Consider the following 21483-nt stretch of genomic DNA (forward strand, 5'->3'; position numbering starts at 1 on the left):
GAATCAAACATTAAAAACTTTCCTAAACAGGGCTGCCTTCAGATGTTTTCTAAAAGTCAGGTAGTTCTTAATGCTGGAAGAAACAGAGTTTGAATCCTACCTCCTTCTTTTTTTTACTAAAATTGCATAGACAGTGGCTTGTTTCCCTTTCACATTCACCAAACCGTTCATGTTGGGTCCCTCTCTTGCTTTCTGTTGCCTTTACAGTATCTGTCTGTGTGTCTTCCAGGCCCTGCACTGAACAGAACATTGCTGAATGCATACTAATTTCTTTTATTTTTGTGTGACTTCCATTGTGTTCAGATTTGTGGCTGGTGTGATCAATCGTGAGCGGATCCCTACCTTTGAGCGGATGCTGTGGAGGGTGTGTCGTGGAAATGTCTTCTTGCGTCAGGCTGAAATTGAAAATCCGCTGGAGGACCCTGTGACGGTATAAGGACTGCTTTTGCAGCCACAGGCTGCTGAGGGCTGTCAAGATGAAAGCTTGCAGCCTAACTTCTTACAGTGTGTTCTTAACAAAAGCTTGACTTCTGTTGTGGATCAGGGAGAAGTCATATTTTAATTGGATCTGAAAAATAACTGCCTGCTTGCTTTGAAGCCATTTGATAATGCCCTCATTATGTGGAGGTGTAGGATCGTGAAATTTTAAAAGTGGTCTTTTCTTTTGACAGCTTAACAATTCACTTATAGAAGTTACCTTTTATCTCAGTACCTTCAAATACATCCTCAAAAGAGTTTTATGTCAATATCCTTAAAAAGATATTCTCAGTTGAAGTTTTGGCTATGTATGGTTTTAGTCCACTAAAGAAGAACATTAAGCTAGATGAATGAGCTCAAAAACCGAATGCTCTCTAAATATTGGATAGACTTGATTTAAGTACATGTTTGCATATTCTAATGTAGGTGTGCTGTAATAATTAAATTTGTCACATGTTTTAAAATGTAATCAAAACGGATCCTGAAACGCACCGTTAAATGACACACATGGACCTGTTTTTGTTAACTTAAACAACTAACGGTATCAACAGGGTTAGTAGTGAGGACAAATAATGGTACCCAGCCAAATGGGCGGGGTAGAAATAAATTATGATGATGATGATGGTGATGATGATGATGATGATGATGATGAGATAGTAAGTAGTATGGAGCTTGAATAATGCCAGCTACTCTAGAATTTGGGCTCAGGGGTTACCCTAAGTCTTGGGAAATGCTTCCAGGCAGGCTTGACTCTTGGGTGTCTTGTTTGAGAAACCAAACACCAGTTATAATGAAGGTGAAATTAGGATTTGTGAAAAGTTCAGATGGGTGCGTGAGAGGCAGTAAAGAGGTCTCTCTTCCCCCCACAACACAGTTTGAAGCCCCTAGTTAAGGTTTATTTTGTTCCTACCACCTGTCTACTAATGTCCAAGATAAGCAAATCTTTTCATTTTTCCTTCATTTGCATGTCTGTATATGCTGCAGAAACCAGCTGTTTGTGGGGTGGGGTATATATTTTTAAAGCACAGTCCCAGCTTAGGATTCAGAATGTCTTTGTCTTAGAGAAGGCAGTCGGAATCATAGCAATCAGCTGCCTTCATCCTTAGCAGAGGAAAGTGTAATGGACAACAAGGTTGCACCCACCCAATGCCCCTATTCTCATCAAGGCTGCACAAAAGTTTCCTAATGGAGGTAGCCCGGTGTCTTGTTCTTGAACAAATGCAGGAAGGGGGGGAAGTCGCTATCTGAGCCCAGCCAGCTGCCTGAAGAATGCACTTCTGGCCTCCCCGGAGAGTTCAAGAGTTTGGACTCTAAAGTCCACCGCATACATCAGTTCCTTTCCATTCACTCCTTTTCCTTCTGCTTGTTTACTGCAGATCACGTCCTTGTTCAGCTGCTAGACTTATCTGCCTGGGTTCTCTGGTTACATTGCAATTCCTCTTTATACCAGCCAAACTTAATTAGATAGGGTTATTAATCTCTGCTTCTCCTCCCCTGCCCCCCTCAATTATTCTGCAAAAGCACAATGAGTTTAGTTTCAGTAGCCTCTCCCTGGAACACGTATGAGAGCCTTGCAGGGTCTGAGGTGGAACTGCATACATTTTGAAAGGCTCCCTAATGCTACAGATGTTGGCAGGCCTCTGGGTGTGTGCGTGTGTAGTTGAGACCCAGGAAATGGCTCCATATTAGTGTTAAAGGTTTTGAAGGCCTAACCCCAGAAGCTTATTCCGCTGTTTTTTGAAGGCTTCTCTCTGCATTGGTTTCCCCCCCTCTCTTCTAGGGGGACTATGTGCACAAGTCGGTGTTCATTATTTTCTTCCAAGGTGACCAGCTGAAAAACCGAGTCAAGAAGATCTGTGAAGGGTAAGCAAGTTGGAAATACGGGAGGGTCTTGGAGTTCAAGCAGCTCATTCCAAATTCATGTAGAGCTGGCTTTCAAGTGGTGAGCACTCCATCATATTAGCTGTGTTGTCACTTTGTCACTGAGCAGACTGTGTGCCTTTCAGATTCCGGGCGTCTCTCTACCCCTGTCCAGAAACACCACAGGAAAGGAAGGAAATGGCTGCTGGAGTCAACACCAGGATCGATGACCTTCAGATGGTATGAATGATGCGGGGGTGGGGAACGATCAGGTTTTTCCCCTTGGTGCTCCTCCTGAGCTCTGAATTGTTCTCTTTTGTGGTTTGCTATCCTCAGGGAAGTTTATCTTCAATTGTATACTCTAATAGGGGGGTGTGGTGTTCATTGATCTAAGCGGACAGATAATTTGGCTGTGAAAGCTAACTGCCAGGTGTCCCTAGAATCAGGTGTGGCTTTAAGCACCCTCCTGTTGTGCCTGTTTTCCAGTGTCTTTTTAGGCTGCAGCTGCTGTCAATGCACATTTCTTTACTGGACAAGAGGGGTAAACTGTCCCTCCTTCTGTCGGCAAGCTTCTATGCTGCACTTGTGAAGTTCACATGCTCAAGTAGCATCGCAGGAATTATATGTGAGCGTTGGGCATCAAGCAAAACAAAGAACACACACCATTCCTTCTTCCCAGTAACGGTCCAGTTAAGCAACCATTCCCTACTTTTGACATGTTGGCTCTGGTCCAAAAGAAACCCCTAAGGCTATAACTATTTCCTTAATGAAGTGTTTTTAGGCCATATCTCAGGGTAGATACCCTCACAAGGCTGCTTACAATGGTAAACAATAATAAAAATAGGTAAAATAAAAACATCTATTTAAGGAGCTCCAGGTATACATGATTCAAAATAATTTCAATTTCAGCACTGTAATACCATCAACAGGAAAAAAGCAAGGTGATATAGATGGTTTTTAAAAATCCTGCATAAAAACGTTAATACCGATCTTAGTGAGTAAAGAATGCATAAAGGTGGGGTCACTGAAAATGCTATTGTGTGCCTGCCCAACCTACTTGATCTCAATACACAGGCAAGATCATATGGATGAAGAAGGTCCTTTAGGTAACCTGGTCCCAATACTTTTCCAGTGTTCCTTGTGACACCTGACTAAGCTTCCCTGAATGAGACATCCTTTACTAAGTCATTTCAATCTGCTTCCCTGGCTGGGTATGCAACTTTGGTAGCCTTTGTAGACTATCTTCTCCTGGGAATTGGCAGGGCAAATTTCTACTTGCTGATTCTCTTAGACCTTGGAGGTTTTTGGCACTGTAAGGCACTACATCTCGTTACTTGATTTGGAGCTTCTAGCGGGCGTTCAATGCCAGCCTTGAGTTGCTTTTGGTTTCTCTGGATGATTTCAGAAAGTAACCTTTGAAGAATGCCAAGCCATCTGCTTACTGGCTATTTTGCATTCAGGGGTTGCATTTGTCTCTAGCCATTAACTCTACTGGCTAGCTTCTTGGCCCAATTCAGGGAGCTGACTTAACCTGAGATATCCTAGTCTTGCGGAGCCCCTCTTCTGCCTCGACATATTTTTCTTTATCAAAGGCCCTACTGAAGATCCTTTTCGTGAAATAATAAATAAAAAAAAGGTAGAATTTGACACAGTACGTTGGGCTCAGCCATTGCCCTGAGGCAATGGGCTGCACTTGTTGTGGAGGTAACAAATGCAGCTCTGTTTAGCCCCCTGTAAAGCACTATTTGTGGTCATTTGTTGGTTTTTGGGTACTGTCAGAAGCTGGCCTTGCTATAGCTTCCAGAGTGGTTATATTGTTTTAGACCTTTTCATAGACTTATTCTGTCTATATGGTCATTTTTCAGATGTAAAGTTTTGAAGCAATCTGGTCTTTTTCACAAGAAATCTGCTGAAGTTGAGAAACACCCCACACAGTCTTTCCCCACCCGCCCCATGCTGCATTTTTCCTACCAAATGCCAGCAGAGGTGGGGCAGGGGTGAACATTCTCTTACTGGGAATGCAAGCGATTTGTTCTTTTGGCATACTCGGCAGGGATGCTGTGGAATATGTAGCATATGTAACTGCAACAACACGGTTGGAACTGCAGAGCTCGTGAGCAGGGGTGGTCCTGTCCACCCCCGTTTTTCAGTCTTCCTCACCACTGCGTAGTTATCATTCCCTCCCTCTGCCTTCAGCTAAACATCTTGTTGTTCTTGGGCTGGAAGGGATTTGTGGGATTGTACCATGGAGGCATGGACATGGTTGTCTGCTGCACAACAAAAAACATCCAGGGGAGGCGTGGGGAGGGAAGATATAAAGTTTGTAGCTTGTATGGCTGCAAAAATAGGATCTGAAAATATGTGAAGTCTCAATGGGCTAAGTAAAATTTCCATAGGGCAGAGCATGATAAACGCCCCATTTAAGTCTCATCTTTCCTTGGTTAATGCAAAGCAGAATAAACATTGCACACTAAGGCTATGGGTAATTGCATTTATTTTAATTGGAGCACGTAATTCCTTGTTTTCTGGATGCAGAATCCGTAGTATACACAACCACAGTCTTTGTTCCAGGCTTCCTGTAACTTCTGTTACAGCAGAATTCTCAGAATTAGACAGTGTTGGAATTCAGTTCAGCATCTCTTGAGCCTGGCCTTATGTGACACGGTCCCTCTTTCCCTTCAGGTGCTGAACCAAACCGAGGATCACCGACAGAGGGTCCTGCAGGCTGCTGCCAAGAACGTCCGTGTCTGGTTCATAAAGGTGCGCAAGATGAAGGCCATCTACCACACCCTGAACCTCTGCAACATTGATGTGACCCAGAAATGTCTCATTGCCGAAGTCTGGTGTCCCGTTGCTGACCTTGACTCCATCCAGTTCGCCCTCAGGCGGGGCACAGTAAGTACAATTCATACCACTCTGGCTCTACTGCTATGCCCTGAAAACACTGCTTGTGCACACTTCCAGTGAAAGCATTTTTATAGGCAAAACATGGGGGGAATCCCGTTGGTCTTGGAAGCAAAATCTGCTGCTTTTCCCAAAAGACTCTTGGTTTTTGGATACAGTTGTCCTGAGTCTAAACAGGACTGCAGAATAGCCGTGACTAGTTTCATGTGTGGACACAAAGTACTGCTCTGGCCTTGACAAACGTGCTTCTTCTCCAACCCTGATATTTGTGTGGATATTTCAGTGGCAATCTATCTCTTCCCCTTTTTGTCTCCATCCTCTAAACGGGAGAAGAGCACAGTGCACTCATTTGAAATCTGTCTGACTTTGAAAACAAACACGGCCTTTGGCCCAGATTCCTCACTTCTTTCTGAAGGGAAGAGACTCGCCTAGAATTTTTAGCCTATAACAAAGATACACCCACAGCTTGGATCCCCTTTCTGACTCCGTAGCGTTAGGACAACTGAATTCTTCTAGTTCTGGACTCGTTTGGATGGTGACGAGTAGATCTTTTCCACTGGGTTTTAAAAGCTCGTCTGACACGCTGTTCGTTTTCACATAATGCACAGGACATTTTAATACATGCTGTCAGGGCTGCCCTAGGTCCCAGCTCACAAAGGACCAACGCTGCTTTGTTGTTAAGTATAAAAGTCTTTATTGAAGTTCAGTTTCACTTCCAGAGCCGCAGCGCGCAGCCCCACGTCTAAAGTGTCAGACCACTGATGCTCCGTCTGAGTCTCCTCCCCCCTGACACCAATTTAAGATCCTAGCCTTGCTCCACCTTCTCCGCTGCTCCTTCCTCCTCTGGGTCCGCCTGCCCGCCGGGGTTCCGCCCTTTCTAGCCTCTTCTCCCGCTGATTCCCCTGAGCCTTCTCCCTCCCTCCGGCGGGCTTTAGGAGCTGGTTCCCCATCCGGGTCTCCTGCTGTTCCGCGCGCCTGCACATTTGAACTTGGCGCGCGCGCCCAGCCAGCAGCTTTCCTCCTGACCGTTTCACTGCTGCTGCCACTGCTTCCCCCTTCGGGGGGGCTAGCTGCAACTGACCTCCCTTCCGTTCCCCCACTCTCCGATGGAGGCGTGGTCAGCCCTGACTCCCTCTCTGGAGGAGACGCTGGCCCTGACACATGTGACTCCTGCCCCCCACTATGCTCTGGTGGGGAAACTGGTCCCGATCCTCCACTGCTGCTTTGGGGTTCCCCTCTGGCTCCTTGTTTCTGGTGCGTCCCCCCTGGGACCCCCCTTGCCCTGACCATCGGCGCCCCCTTCTGGGAATCTTCTGATTCGCTGGAGAAGCTCCTGGAATCTCTCGGGCCACTGTCATACTCCCCTACGCTGCCCTCAGATTCTTCCCCTTCGCTCTCCCAATCCTCTCTCCCCAGTGCTCCTGCTCCTGATTCCCTGACATCCATTCCCCCCTCGAAGCCCCCCCTTCCCCCCTCCCCCTCTTCGGGTGTGGGTTCCGGGTGCTCCAGTCCTGTGGGTGTGAGTGCGGGATACCATTCTTCCCCCCTGGTGTGTAGCCGGTCCACTGGATCCGGCCCAACCGCAACGGGCTCGTCGACGTCGATTTCCTCTGCTTCCATCTCTCTGCTGATGTGCTCGAATCCAGGATCCTCCCCCAACACGTCCATGTCCTCCCCTCCCCCGGGTACCTCTGGTGAGACTGCTTGCAAAGGTCCCCGCAGCAGCTCCCTGTGCCACCCCACCTCCGGTTGAGTGTCCCACCAATAGGAGCGGTCTGTGGCAAACCCCGAGAGAGACCCCTCCGAGGAGCTAGTGTCCGGCGTCATCTCTTCAGCTGATGAAAAACCCTGGAACGTACTGGCTGACAGTGTGGGTGTGAAGAGCCAGTCGTCGAAAAACTCTGCCGGCATAGGTCTGTGTGGGAAGAGTGCATGGAACTCGTCTTTAAGATAGTGCTCCTCCACGGCATAGCACGGTACCCACCTGTTGGCACTGGCTGGGGTACCTTCCCTGGCGAGGAGGTATTCCACCCCCTCTTCCCCCCACCTCGAGTCCAAAATCTCCGTGACCTCGTTGAGTGGCGTCGCCCTCCGTGACCCCTCCCTCTTCGGAGATTCACTAAGTGTGTCTGGCGCGTTCCCTGTCGCCTGAAACCTGTGGGGTTCCCTGTAGGGTGTGAGCACTGACCTATGAAAGACTGGGTGCATTCTGGAGCCCTCCGGGAGTGTCAACCAGAAGGCCACTGGATTGATTTGTGCCGCGACCTGGTAAGGTCCCAGCTGCTCGTGCTTGAGCTTCCTCTTAGCTAGCGTCCTGGCCGGCACTGCCTGGGCTGCTAACCAGACCCAGTCCCCCACCTGGATGTCCTCCCCGACCCTCCTGTGCTTGTCTGCCTGCATTTTGTAGGCGTGTTTCGCCAGTTCCAATTGCCTTCGGAGTTGCTCGTGGACCTCCTGTAACTCTGCTGCTAAGTGCTCTGCTCCCCTTGGCTCCCCCTCCCCCTTCGTCTCTAACCCCGGGAAAGTTCTGGGATGCCGCCCATTATTGGCGAAGAACGGTGTCACTCCCGTAGACCCGTGCTTCGTGTTGTTGTAGGCAAACTCGGCCAGCGGTAGGTAGTCCACCCAGGTCGAGGGTTGTTGATTGGCGTAGCATCGCAGGTACTGCTGCATGATGGCGTTGACCCTCTCCGCTTGTCCGTTGGTCTGCGGGTGTCGTGCCGACGCTAAGTTGATCTTGACGTTCAGGATGCCCAGCAGCTTCTGCCAGAAGCTCGAGACGAATTGGCGACCCCGGTCGGACAGGATGGACCGCGGCAAGCCGTGAGCTTTGAACACGTGGTCTATGAACAGCTTGGCGGTCTGTTCCGCTGTGGCCACCTTCGCGCACGGAATAAAGTGCGCCATCTTGGTGAACATGTCTACGACCACGAGCACCGCTGTTTTGCCTCGCGAGCTGGGCAGATCTGTGACAAAGTCCAGGGCCACTCTCTCCCACGGTTCGAGCGGCGTCTGTAGGGGTTCTAGTAGACCCGCCGGCTTCCTGTGTACTGGCTTGGCCCTTTGGCAGGTATCACACCTGGAGACGTAATCCGCGACTTCTCCCCTCACCTTGGGCCACCAAAAGTCTCTGGTTACTAATTCCGCCGTTTTGTCCTTGCCGAAGTGCCCAGCGCTGGGCGCGTCGTGTAGCTGCTGCAAGACTTTCGCGCGGAGGTCGTCTCCGGGCACGTAGAGAGCCCCTTTGCGGATGAGCAGTCCGTCTCGTATCTGGAACTCGTCGTCCTTCGCTGTGCCTTTTCGCACCTCCTCCATCTTGGATTGTGCGAACGAATCCGTCTGCAGCGCTCGACGCACCGCGTCCAGGTCCACGGCAGCTGAAGCGCACGCCCACGCTTTCGGTGCGAAAATGTGCTTGGCCGCCACCGGCGCCGCTTCCTCGAGATACTGCGGCTTCCTGGATAGTGCATCCGCCATGACGTTGTTGTCTCCCGGGATGTATTCTATCCGGAAATCGAAATCCGCAAAGAACTCCGCCCAGCGGATGTGTCTCTGGTTCAGGAACCGCGCCGTGCGCCAGTACTCCAGGTTCTTATGGTCCGTGCGGACTTGCACTGTGTGTCTGGCTCCAACGAGGAAGTGCCGCCACGCCTTGAAAGCTGCATGAATGGCCAGCAACTCCCTGTCCCAGATGGTGTAGTTCTGTTCCGCCTTGCTGAGTTTCCTGGAGTAGAATGCGCACGGCCTCCATTCCCCTTGCGGATCTGGCTGCAACAGGACGGCCCCCACCGCTCTGTCTGAGGCGTCCGTCTCAACCCTCATTGGTCTGCTGGGGTTTACATGTAGCAGCTGTTCTTCGGACGCGAAGAGACGCTTGAGTCTCCGAAAGGACTGCTCCGCCTGGTCCGTCCAGGTGAACTTCTTCTTCTTGGAGCTGAGGGTGTCCGTGATGGCCGCCGTCTCCTTCGCGAACCCTTTGATGAACTTGCGATAAAAGTTGGCGAAGCCGACGAACTTCTGGACCTCCTTCCGATTGCGCGGGCTCTTCCAGTCCAACACCGCGCGGACCCTGGCGCTGTCCATGGCGAGTCCCTTGTCGGACAGCTTGTAGCCCAGAAAATCCACCTCCGTCATGTCGAACTGGCACTTCTCTAATTTGGCGTAAAGTCTGTGCTCCCGTAGCCTCTGCAGGACCTCCTTGACGTCCCTCTCGTGAGCCTCCTGCGATTCCGAGAAGATCAGGATGTCGTCCAGGAAGCAGACGCACTTCTTGTAGAGGAGTCCCGCTAACACGTGATGCATGAAAGCTTGGAAGGTATGGGAGCCATTTTGCAGACCAAAAGGCATTACGCGATATTCATAGGTGCCTAAAGGTGTAAACATGGCTGTCTTCCACTCATCGCCCTCCCGCATGCGTATAAGGTTGTACGCCCCTCGTAGATCCAACTTGGTGAAGATCCGTCCCTTCCTCACCGTCGCGAGCAGGTCGTCGATCTTGGGCATGGGGAATGCTGCGGGCTTTGTTTTGGAATTTATGGTCCTATAATCAACTATGAGTCTCCGTTGGGGCGTGTCCTTCTTCTTCACGAAAAACACGGGACTGCCCCCCACTGCTTTAGATTCTTGGATGAACCCCCGCTTCAAGTTGTGATCCATGAACTCCCTGAGTTCTTGCAGTTCATCTTCAGACATGGAATACAGTTTCCCAGTCGGCAGCGTCGCTCCCGGCAGGAGGTCAATCTTGCAGTCGTAAGGCCTGTGGGGAGGCAGCTTATCCGCTTCCCTCTCGCAGAAGACCTCCAAAAACTCCTTGTACTTGTTGGGTACCGCTTGCACCATGCCTAGGTGTAGCTGCGGTTCATCCTCTTGCCCCTCCTGCTCCTGGCGGGTCTGGATGCAGTGTTCTGCGCAGTAGGAGGAGCAGAAGGTCAACTGCCGCTGGTACCATGCTAATGCCGGGCTGTGCCTATCCAGCCAACTCATACCCAACACTATGGGCGTGTCCGACAGGTGGGTGACGTTGAAGCTGATGACTTCGCGGTGGTTTCCAATTTGCATCACCATTGGTGGTGTTTGCTGTACCACCTCTCCTCCCAGTAGCTTCCTGCCATCGACCGTGACGACGTTTAGGGGCATCGTGGCTGGCATGAGTGCTATGCGATGTTGCTTGATAAAGTCCACTCCAATAAAGTCTGCGTTGCTCCCAGAGTCAATGGTTATTGGTACTTGCATGGTGTGCCCATTGGGCAACTGGAGCGATGCGGTGAGTTGCACCACTGGTTTGGGTGGGAGGGGGTCTGTGGGCTGTAAAATCTCTGGGGACTGCTTCACTGACTTGCCTGGTTGGGCCCCAGTGGCTCTGTTTCCAACCAGGCTTCTTCTTCCCCCTGCAGCTGTTTCGGCTGCTCACCTGTTCCCTTTACTGTTGCTGAGGCTGCAGTGTGCTTCTGGAGCCTCTGGGGACACTCTTTGGCCATGTGCTGTGCACTGTCGCAGATGTAACACTTCCTGGTCCCTCTAGGAGCCTTCCCCTTGACTGCTCCCGGTGTTTGGGCTCTGCTGGCAGTCTGAGCCCTGGCCCCACCAATCTCCATCGGCTCTTCTCCCCTTCCCAAAGGAGGCATGGACAGCGCCCGCCCCGCCTCTCTGGGAAAGAAAGGGGTTGTCCTGGCTGGGGTGCTTGCCTTACGTCCTTCCTCCCTGCTCCAAGGGCGTCCTTCCAGGCGCACACCAATTGCCAACGCTCTTTGGGCAACTTCTTGGGTACTTTGGGGTCGTTCCCCTCTTGCCAGCTCATCTTTCACCTCTCCACTTAGCCCCTCCCAGAACAGGTCTCTGACAGCAATAGAGTCCTTCTCCCAGCCCAGCACGTTCAGTAAGGCAAAAAAGCGCGAGTGATATTGCCTCACCGTCGCTTTCCCTTGCTGTAGTCCATGCATTTCCCTCCGAGCAATATCTACATCTACCGTAGATTTAAAGCAAGCGTCCATAGCTTTGATAAATGCATCGGAATCTTTGAGGGCGGGGTCTTTTTCGCGCCACAAATTCCGCAGCCACGCTTTTGCTTCCCCATGCAAATGAGTGATTATGAAGCCCACCTTCTCTTCCTCATCTCTAAAGTCTTTCCGAAGCAAATTGAGCGCGTAAACCACGTCAGCTCTGAAGTTAGGGTATTGCTGCAGGTTCCCATCAAAGTGGGCTACTAGGCTGCCCCCCCTCTTCCCGAGGCCAACTCCCTCCGGTTTGGGTCCTGGCAGCCCCTCCTTCCCCCAACGGTCCCACCTAGCCTGCAGATCCCGGCAGAGCGCTACTGCTTCTTCTTCTCTTTTCCTGGATGCTGCTACTTCTGCGTAAAGCGTCGTGACTGCTTCTTGCAGTTCTTTCACCTGGCTCTCTGTAGTCATCTTTGCCTATCTTCGTGAGCTCGCAAAACACCAAGTCTTGCCCCTCGCTGCACCAACTCACGCTGCGAGGTTTTTATTAGAGACGGAGCATACTGTCAGGGCTGCCCTAGGTCCCAGCTCACAAAGGACCAACGCTGCTTCGTTGTTAAGTATAAAAGTCTTTATTGAAGTTCAGTTTCACTTCCAGAGCCGCAGCGCGCAGCCCCACGTCTAAAGTGTCAGACCACTGATGCTCCGTCTGAGTCTCCTCCCCCCTGACACCAATTTAAGATCCTAGCCTTGCTCCACCTTCTCCGCTGCTCCTTCCTCCTCTGGGTCCGCCTGCCCGCCGGGGTTCCGCCCTTTCTAGCCTCTTCTCCCGCTGATTCCCCTGAGCCTTCTCCCTCCCTCCGGCGGGTTTTAGGAGCTGGTTCCCCATCCGGGTCTCCTGCTGTTCCGCGCGCCTGCACATTTGAACTTGGCGCGCGCGCCCAGCCAGCAGCTTTCCTCCTGACCGTTTCACTGCTGCTGCCACTGCTTCCCCCTTCGGGGGGGCTAGCTGCAACTGACCTCCCTTCCGTTCCCCCACTCTCCGATGGAGGCGTGGTCAGCCCTGACTCCCTCTCTGGAGGAGACGCTGGCCCTGACACATGTGACTCCTGCCCCCCACTATGCTCTGGTGGGGAAACTGGTCCCGATCCTCCACTGCTGCTTTGGGGTTCCCCTCTGGCTCCTTGTTTCTGGTGCGTCCCCCCTGGGACCCCCCTTGCCCTGACCATCGGCGCCCCCTTCTGGGAATCTTCTGATTCGCTGGAGAAGCTCCTGGAATCTCTCGGGCCACTGTCATACTCCCCTACGCTGCCCTCAGATTCTTCCCCTTCGCTCTCCCAATCCTCTCTCCCCAGTGCTCCTGCTCCTGATTCCCTGACACATGCACACCTTCCTGCCTTAAGGCACTTGACTGGGAGAGGGACTGGAATACATTAATTGATTTGCTGTTAGAGGCTCAGGAGCTAATCCAGTGCGATCTCTCTTACCTTCGGAAACATGCCTGATCATGTAATTTGCATCCGTCGGAAACAAAACGCAGCTGTGCAGGGAGCCTGCAGAGTGGCAACCTACAAGAGCTTTCTAAACGATTAGGAAAAGTGTGTGGTGATAAGTTGATCTTGGTTTCTGCTCCACAACAAGCCAATCTCTCTAACCTCCAGCGTGTTTGTGTGTAACAGGAGCACAGCGGATCCACTGTCCCCTCCATCCTGAATAGGATGCAGACCAACCAGACGCCACCCACATACAACAAGACAAACAAGTTCACCGCTGGGTTTCAGAACATTGTAGATGCCTATGGCATTGGAACCTATCGTGAGATCAATCCAGGTAATGGCGTCTGGCCTACAAAAAGCAGCCTTTCCTTCTAGCACCTGATAAATTGTTGAAGAAGCTTGATCTGTTTGTTCTCTCTGGCTTGTGCATCTGCATAACCCTATGTGGAGAGGAACTGATGTTGTTTGGTGGGTTGACTCTTAGCAAATATGACTGCAGCATAGATCTCTTCACCACCACCACCACCCTCAGAAACTAAACAGATTTATGAACATAGTGAACCAAATCCATATAGAACTAAGGAAGCCAAGGAGGCATGCGTCTGGATGGGAGGCCGCCTCGAACCCCATGTAAACTTCTTCTCAGCTTCCTTCAGAGGGAGAATGGGAAGTATAATGAATAATAAAAAAGACACAAAACTTTGACTTTTAAGATATGCTCGTCAATCTTCTTGAGGCACGTGTAGAAGGTGATTAATTAATTAATAAAATAGAAAGGGAGGTATCAGCAGGCTCATGGGAAAGTCAAGATTTGTAAAAGTAGGAAAAATACTTAGGGGATCCCCTTACCCTACAAAAAACATCCCACAGTTAATTAAGGGCTGAGCCTGCACAATAGGTACATATTGCTGGCTGGCAGGGTAGAACTGAGAATTGGAAAAGGATGTGGATGGCTGGAACCCTGAATAGGAACACTCCACACTGCAATATTTTGTTGTAACACTCACTTGCCATGTCTAACATTCATTGTTAAACGACATCTCCATGAAGTTATTAAATATCTTTCTTGGGGAAATAGGCAGTTGTGCTAGTTCATACAGGATACATTAGCATTTGAAAAATAATTAGGTTTGAAATACATTGTCTTATCCCAAGCTAGTTAATTTCCCTTACCTCAGAAGCAGAATTGCTCCTTTGCTAGCTTAACGCAGCATCTCCTTCATGAAAACTAAGCAACATCCGTAGAGCAGAAGGACAAGGGTTGGGGGGGTTTTTGGTCAGAGAGAAAGAAGGCTCTGTCAGAGAGGGATCTGAGCACCGAGAAGGGGAAATAAGTGAGCTGATATGTTGGCTTACTTTTTAATCCAATTTAAATGAGTGTGAAGCTCATTTCCTTACACAAGAACTTCTGTGAAATATTGTAAAGCTGGATGAGTGGTGGCTTTTTTCTTCAGGGCAGCATAGGCTTGTGAAAGAGAGAACGTCTAGTCTTCCGAGTCAGTTGCGCAGAGTTCAGCAGAATGGCCAAGTAGCATCCTACAGCCCTGAGTGGTATGAAAAGAAGACGTAGTAGTAGCCTGAGCAGAACAACTGTATTAAGGCTATTTAGTTAGGTGCATTTAGCAGTCTACTACACAGTATAATATTATCCACTTTGATATATCTAAAGATATGGCTGATATTTGCCCAGATTTCAAGTATTCATTGCATTTACCGCCTGAACAAATTGCCAGGGAGACAGTGGATTTTCAGAATGCGCTAAGCCAGCTCATATAAGGAGTCCATAGGGCTAGCGGTCCAGAACTGCTCCTGAGACGGCTGCCTCTCCCAAGAGATGGGCTGCGTTGTCCATCATGCACTTACCTTCACTTGCATCCCCCCCCCCAGCTCCATACACTATCATCACCTTCCCGTTCCTGTTTGCTGTGATGTTTGGGGATGTCGGCCACGGAATTCTCATGACGCTGTTTGGTGTGTGGATGGTGATCCGGGAGAGCCGTATCCTGTCACAGAAGAGCGACAACGAGGTATTGACGGCAAACACACACACACACACACCCCAATTTGGGCAGGGTGTGGGGTTGGGAATGAGAGCAAAAGTGGAAGATCAGTCTCCAGCTCCTTGTGAAGTATTTGATTCTATCTTCAATATGAAGGATTCATTGTAATCTAGAGAATAGCAAGAATTAGCGAGGTCCTTTCCTGGCAGAGTTGTGACTTTTGCAGCCTTTAATAAGCGTCCAGAGAAAAGATTTGCATGCTGCCATAAGGCTAGTAAGCTCTGAAAGGTCCTAGAATTTGGTCTGGAAAATGGCATGGGTGCAAATAAGCTTCACTTAATTTAGTCACATCTACTGGGAACTTGTTTGGCATTCAAATTTGAAGGAAGCTTTGCACTTTCTGGTGTTTTTCTGCCTCCTTTCCCTGGGCAGAGCAGGCAGGCATTTTCAGTACTTTCTCTGTCCTTCTGGATCAGGCCTGTGGCCTCTCAAGCCCTGGAATAAGGTGGACAGAGATTTCCCTTGTCTTTGGTTACAGTGTCCTTCTCCGAGGGCTGACAGCGGTGGGGAGACAACAATGTCTTGATTATGCAACTCATATTTTTTATCTCTCTCTCTCCCTCCCCCCCGCCTCCTCCCCCAAATTCTCCTTCTCTTAACTTGTTTACTGGCCAGATGTTCAGCACCATTTTCTGCGGCCGCTACATCATTCTCCTGATGGGTTCTTTCTCCATTTATACCGGCCTGATCTATAACGACTGCTTCTCAAAGTCTCTCAATATGTTTGGCTCATCCTGGAGCGTCCGGCCAATGTTTCTGAAATCCAACTGGACGTAAGTTGATGAGATGCTCACAAAGGCACAAGGAAGGCCTGTGAAATGTTCGCTGTGAGCAGTGTGCTAATGTGGGAGGGGTGGGTGGGAAGAGGAGGACATGGCAGGGATGCAGCGGCACCTCCTGTGTGACTAGCACATTCTCTGTGTGGAACTAAAGAACCAGAGCTGTTTCCCTCCCCCTGCCCCCCAGCTGTGCCGAAGATGCACTCCACTATTGTGCCTGTGTTGTACTCCTCCAGTCATTCTTTGTTTATAGCTTTCTGCTCTCTTGCCCACAGAGAAGATCTTCTCAAGGAATATCCTAGCCTTCAGCTAAATCCTGCCATTGAGGGTGTCTTCGGCGGGGCATACCCCTTTGGCATAGATCCGGTAAGAGCACCTCCTTGCAGCTACTGTTCACGAGTGGAGCTGTTTGTTTCTTGAACAGCAAGTGTTGATCAGGGTGGCAGAGTTCTGAACTGTGCCACTTCCTCTTAAGTCTCTCTTTGGGAAACCACCGTGTAAAGAACTCCCTGCATATAGTAAGCTTAGTAAACCAGGGAGGAGGCTGTGCTGAACTGTTCCCCTTCTGATGTTGCTTTATGAAGGGAGCTCTTTACGTAGGAGAGTATTTTTTTTAAAAGACTGAAGGACTACAGTCCTGAATTACTCTAGTACCTCTTTCTATAGAACATCTCTGTCTCACAAATTAAGTACATAGGAAGCTGCCTCATGCAGAGTCAGACCATTGGTCGGTCTATCTTAGTACTGCCTACACTGACTGGCAGCAGCTCTCCAGGGTTTCAGGCAGGAATTTCTCCTAGCCCTACCTAGAGAAGCTGCAGGTTGAGAGCCTGGGACCTTCTGCATGAAAGGCAGATTTGCTAAGAGTCAAATGTGGCATTGCTGTAGAACGGAAGTGCCCTTGAAGTTACTCACCCCTAAAGTGCAAATTGTGTAGTCTGACATCAGGGTATATTAGTGGGCAGTAAGGTTGAGACCAAAGTTCACAGTGGGGACAGGCAGGCCTTCAATTATGTGGAGAACACAGGGGAGGGAGATCCACCCAGATCCTTGGAGTATCCTTTTCACTCAAAGCCTTTCACAGAAACTGTCTTAAAGTTGTTCCTGTAGCCATGAACACATGGCTAACATTTTTAAAAATAAAAGACACACCACGCCATGCTTAGTCTCGAGGATGCTTTATAAAGTAAAAGAAATGTTCCTTCGGAGAGCAGATTATTTTGGGTGTTACTGAGCATATTATGGGTCTGGGTGTACTTAGTTAGCTGTTTCACTGTTTGTCCTCTTCCTTGGTTCTAAACACCCTTGGGTCTTTGCACTAGATCTGGAATATCGCCACCAACAAGCTGACCTTCCTCAACTCCTTCAAGATGAAGATGTCTGTCATTCTGGGCATCATCCACATGCTCTTTGGCGTCTCTCTCAGTCTGCTCAATCACATGTGAGTGTGCTCATTTTAGTTTAGCAGTCAGTGGACAGGCTGAGAAGATGCAGGATCATAGAAAGCTGCCTTATACTGAGCCCAGACCTTTGGTGTGCCCTAGCACAGTACGGTCTGCACTGACTGGCAGCAGCTCTCCAGGGTTGGAGACATATCTCTTGTATCCGTTGATTGAAGGCAGGGTCTTAAATTTCTTCTTTGCATATCCTCTAGCTACTTTAAGAAACCTCTGAACATCTACCTCGGGTTTATCCCTGAAATAGTCTTCATGACATCGCTGTTTGGCTATCTGGTCATCCTCATTTTCTATAAGTGGACAGCCTACGATGCTAAGAACTCCATGGATGCACCAAGTCTTCTCATCCACTTCATCAACATGTTTCTCTTCTCCTATGATCCCAAAGAAAAGATGCTTTATAGGGGACAGGTAGGTGGTTTGGTGAGGGCAAGAGCTGTTTTGCAGAAAGCAGCGCCTTCCTTGTTCTGGCTTTAAGTGTGTGTGTGTGGGGGGGAATCTACTGCTGAGCTGGGAGGGGCAAGAATCCTAGAATTGGAAAGGATCCTGAGGATCATCTAGTTCAACCCCCTTCAGTGCAGAAATATGCAGCTGTCCCATATGGGCATCGAATCTGCAACCTTGGCATTTCAGCAAGAACTACTCCTTTGCAAACCACATGAAAACATGCAGAAGCTCCCATTTGTTGTGAGGTTTGTGTAGGAGCACACACATCTGTACCTGCTAGCATTCATGCAATTATTTAGAATATGAGTTTTGATTTAAGAGCAAGTTTCTAGACCCTGTGGCAACAGGGAAGGGTGGGCAAGTTCTCCTGAAAGAATCTGAAAGGGTTCTTCACTCAGACGCAGGCAGGAGGGCTTAGGGAACTGGATGTGCTTGCCTGTTGGTGATAATCTCACTCCCTCATCTCTGTTCCCCACAGAAAGGGCTCCAGTGCTTCCTGGTTGTGGTAGCATTGCTGTGTGTGCCGTGGATGCTGGTTGCCAAACCTCTGGTCCTTCGCCAGCAGTACTTGCGAAGAAAGCATTTGGTGGGTGAAACTGTTTTCCCCTCTTTCCTTTGTAAGTCTTATTTGTTCAGATACTAGAGGTTTAGTCTGGATTTCTGCGACGGAGATCTGCATCCAGATGGAGCTCTGTTAGCACTTCAGTCCTAAGCATACTTTCTTAGAATGAAAATGTACTGGAATCATTGCGACTTACTTTCAGGTTTAGGATTGCAGTTTAAATCCTGCTTGCAGGCAGAGGCACAGCTGTAATTTAGCAAACAGGCAGCATCTCTCATGACCACTGGTCGCTTTCTGGATCCATCCGAAATCCTGCTTCATATGCATGCATTTGCCACCCATGGTTGGGATCCACAGAGCTGCTTTAAGTGTGCCCCAACCCACTGGGATTTTTTAAAAAAGCCCTTTCTTTTGACCAGTCGGCCCCTATTTCACAAAAGAGGCTTTTGAATCTCCCATTTGGTTTCAGAAGAGATTTGCCCATGTAGAGTGAGATGTTGCTGCTCAAGGGAGCATGAGCTCAAGCAGCCACTTGGGAGTGCGGAACTGGTGTGGTTCTGCTGGAGGAAAATAGCCTTCCATCAGCAGAGACATTCAGAATGGTTTAGTCCTAAAACCCGTCGTGCAGCTGGTGACGTTAAACTTTTAAGGACACCAACCTGCTGCTGTGATTCTCCAGAGACGTGGCGGCTGTGGTGTTCTTGTGGCAAGCTGTTAAAGATGCAACAGCCCTTCAAATTGCAGCTCGGTTAAAGACGCTCCCTCTTCCTTCTCTGACCATCTCATCTCCCCATGACCCCTCCATTCGTCTCCCTTCTTTTCTCTTTGTTTTTCTCCTCCTTTTCCCCTTTTCTTTCCTTCCATTCGCTATCAGGAAGGGCAGCCCGTGGAACCCCCTGTCAGCCCAGCCCAGAGTCCGCAGGCAGTAGAGGCAGCGGCGGCTGCAACAGTGAGTGGATTAAAAGATGCCAAAAGGATGCACATGGCGAGAACGGGAGGTGCCCAGGGGCCTTGGAAAGTATCTGCCCCGAGGAGGAGGAACGGCACAGCGGCCCTTTCCTCGGAAAGATACGTTCCAAGAAATCTCATTCTTTCCAAACCCTACACTCACGTGCTCAGGGGACACAACGCAACCGTATAATGTGGTTGGATTTCAAATTTTGGTGTGTATGCCAAGGGTCTCCTGCAGTTGTGCTTGGCAGAGGACTCTAGGCAGTGCTCAAGGTTGTGCTGCCCTCATTTCCTTGGAGTGCTGTCCGGGTTTGTTGGGGCCAGCCGCCTTTCTTCACAAACTGAGTTGTATGTGCGCATGTCTTGGGATGCGCCCAACTCTCCTCTGTGGAACTCCTGCTAAGTGTCTAAGGAACCTCAGAGTTCCTGGGGCACACAGTTTGAAAACCACGGTTGCAGCACAAAGAGATTCTTCGCCCTAGTGTGTGTATGTGGGGGGAAGCCCCCTCTTTCCAGATGCCAAGGCCCTTGGCTTTTGCATAGCTGCCACTTCTGTGGCTTTCCTCCCCTCCCTTTCTTCACAGTCCTCCCCAGGATTTTTGTCTCTCGAGTACGTTTTTAATTTGCATCCCATGTTTTCAGAGTGCCATAATTGGTGGTGTCTCTCAGCAATGCCATCCCTTCTGAGTTCACGTCTCTGGCTTTCACTAGTTTCTTGCTGCCTGCTAGCTAATGGTCACTTTGGGAATCCTTGTGGCAGTGCACTGAGTTGCCGGCTGCCCACTTCAGTGCTGTTCTTAATTGCGCCCACAACTCTCTGTGCCGTTGTGACAGTTGTAGCCTACCTACCGACGATTGCTGGAGAGCAAAACAGCTGTTTGCATTTCGGTATGCTGTTGCACTCCAGAAAGTCTTGTGCAGTCAGTTGAATGGCATGCCAGGTTTTTGGAACAAAGCACGTGATTAGTGCTGTGAAATTGGGGTGTGGTATTTAGCAGTTAACCCGGCAAAAAAAGTTGTGTGTTCTACAGTCTTGCTGCGAGAACATGGAATTTGCTGCTCATGAAAAATCTGGTAACTTCAGAATTTCTTGCTTTCATGTGGGAAATGGTTTTAACCCTCAAGGCTACAAAGGCGGGTTGAAGAACATAGGACCAGAAAGACCATTAGCCCAGCATTCTTTCCAGATGCCTCTTGGAGCTGGCATGCTTGAACCCGAAACCGATAACCTTCTCAACATCTGGTATTCAGAGGTATACTGCCTCTGAGTGTGGGCGTCCCATTTGACTTTCAAGTAACTATCTGTGAAATCGGAAGCCAATGGGATGGGAATATCGCTAGGGCGAGGGTTTCTAGTGCAGCCTGCAGATTCCACAGTATGTCCCGTTAGACTAATAATAATAATAATAATAATAATAATTATTATTATTATTATTATTATTATTATTATTTATACCCCGTCCTCCCCAGCCAAGGCCGGGCTCAGAGCAGCTTACAAGCAATAATAAAAACAAGTTGAATAATTACAACTTAAAAACAAAATTAAAATACAACATTTAAATATTGAAACATTAAAATATTAAAATGTAGCCTCATCGCAGGAGGAGATGGAAAGGAAAAAAGAAAGAGAGGGAGGGAATCAAATTGGCTGCAAGCCAAAGGCCAGGTGGAACAACTCTGTCTTACAGGCCCTGCGGAAAGAAATCAGATCCTGCAGGGCCCTGGTCTCATGAGGCAGAGCGTTCCACCAGGCCAGAGCCAGAGTTGAAAAGGCCCTGGGCTCTGGTTGAAGCTAATCTAACTTCCTTAGGGCCCGGGACCACTAGGGTGTTGCTATTTATGGACCTTGAGGTTCTCCGTGGGGCATACCGGGAGAGGCGGTCCCGTAGGTACGAGGGTCCTAGGTCCTAGACTTAGAAACAATATAGGTTTCCTTTTTGCCATTTTTTTATAGAATATATCAAATCTATTTCTGAAAGCAAAGGGTGTACACACAGACAGATCTATGTTCTTTTTTTAAAAAAAATACTGATTAATCTACATTACAAAGAATCCCTTATGGACTTACCAAAGTAAGTTGCCTCTAAGAACAATCTAGTTATTAATGTATTCCTTCCTAGCATCTGATGACGGCTGCAGACATTGGAGAGTCTCAAATGGCTGAATGTATGCCCCAAAAAGGAGTGACTTGGCCTGGCCAGGCCTCCCCATGTAAGGACAGGTCTGGTCTTCCCTGCTTGTGTTGTCGAAGAGCCAGACAGTGTCAACCGTACCCAGCAGCAGAGTTCAGGAGGCTTTGCGTCCATTTCTTCACTTGCTAACAGATTATTTATTTCATAGGCCACTGATTGCATCTTTCTCTAGGGAATATTGTGAGAGTTCTTGCTGATGTTGCAAACATACAGCCTTTTTTTTTTTTTTTTAAGCATTTGAGATTCTTGATTCCTGGCTCTCCTTCTCTCACTTCTCCTCTCTCCCCACCCTTCCAGCCCCTAACCCCTAGTTTCCCATTTTGAGAGGTCCAGTGTCTGGTAAGCTCTCTACTTTAGACTAATGT

At 49.2% G+C, this 21483-nt stretch overlaps 1 protein-coding gene across 10 annotated transcripts in view; it reads left to right on the top strand.

The window, feature by feature from the left end:
- ATP6V0A1 (ATPase H+ transporting V0 subunit a1) overlaps positions 1-21483 on the top strand; it is a 49247-nt gene that overhangs the window by 13295 nt on the left and 14469 nt on the right. For 6 of the 10 annotated variants that reach the window (XM_053363399.1, XM_053363398.1, XM_053363402.1 and 3 more), the window contains exons 7-18: positions 304-430; positions 2258-2340; positions 2484-2577; positions 5020-5232; positions 12854-13004; positions 14558-14697; positions 15346-15503; positions 15785-15875; positions 16832-16950; positions 17164-17377; positions 17892-17999; positions 18850-18924. In XM_053363399.1, coding sequence (XP_053219374.1) covers positions 304-430; positions 2258-2340; positions 2484-2577; positions 5020-5232; positions 12854-13004; positions 14558-14697; positions 15346-15503; positions 15785-15875; positions 16832-16950; positions 17164-17377; positions 17892-17999; positions 18850-18924 — 1573 coding nt within the window. The remainder of the gene's footprint in view (positions 1-303; positions 431-2257; positions 2341-2483; positions 2578-5019; positions 5233-12853; positions 13005-14557; positions 14698-15345; positions 15504-15784; positions 15876-16831; positions 16951-17163; positions 17378-17891; positions 18000-18849; positions 18925-21483) is intronic. The other 4 variants (XM_053363406.1, XM_053363407.1, XM_053363408.1 and 1 more) reach the window with 1 other exon arrangement.

This window comes from Podarcis raffonei, chromosome 13, assembly GCF_027172205.1.
Source record: "Podarcis raffonei isolate rPodRaf1 chromosome 13, rPodRaf1.pri, whole genome shotgun sequence".
Lineage (NCBI taxonomy): Eukaryota > Metazoa > Chordata > Lepidosauria > Squamata > Lacertidae > Podarcis > Podarcis raffonei.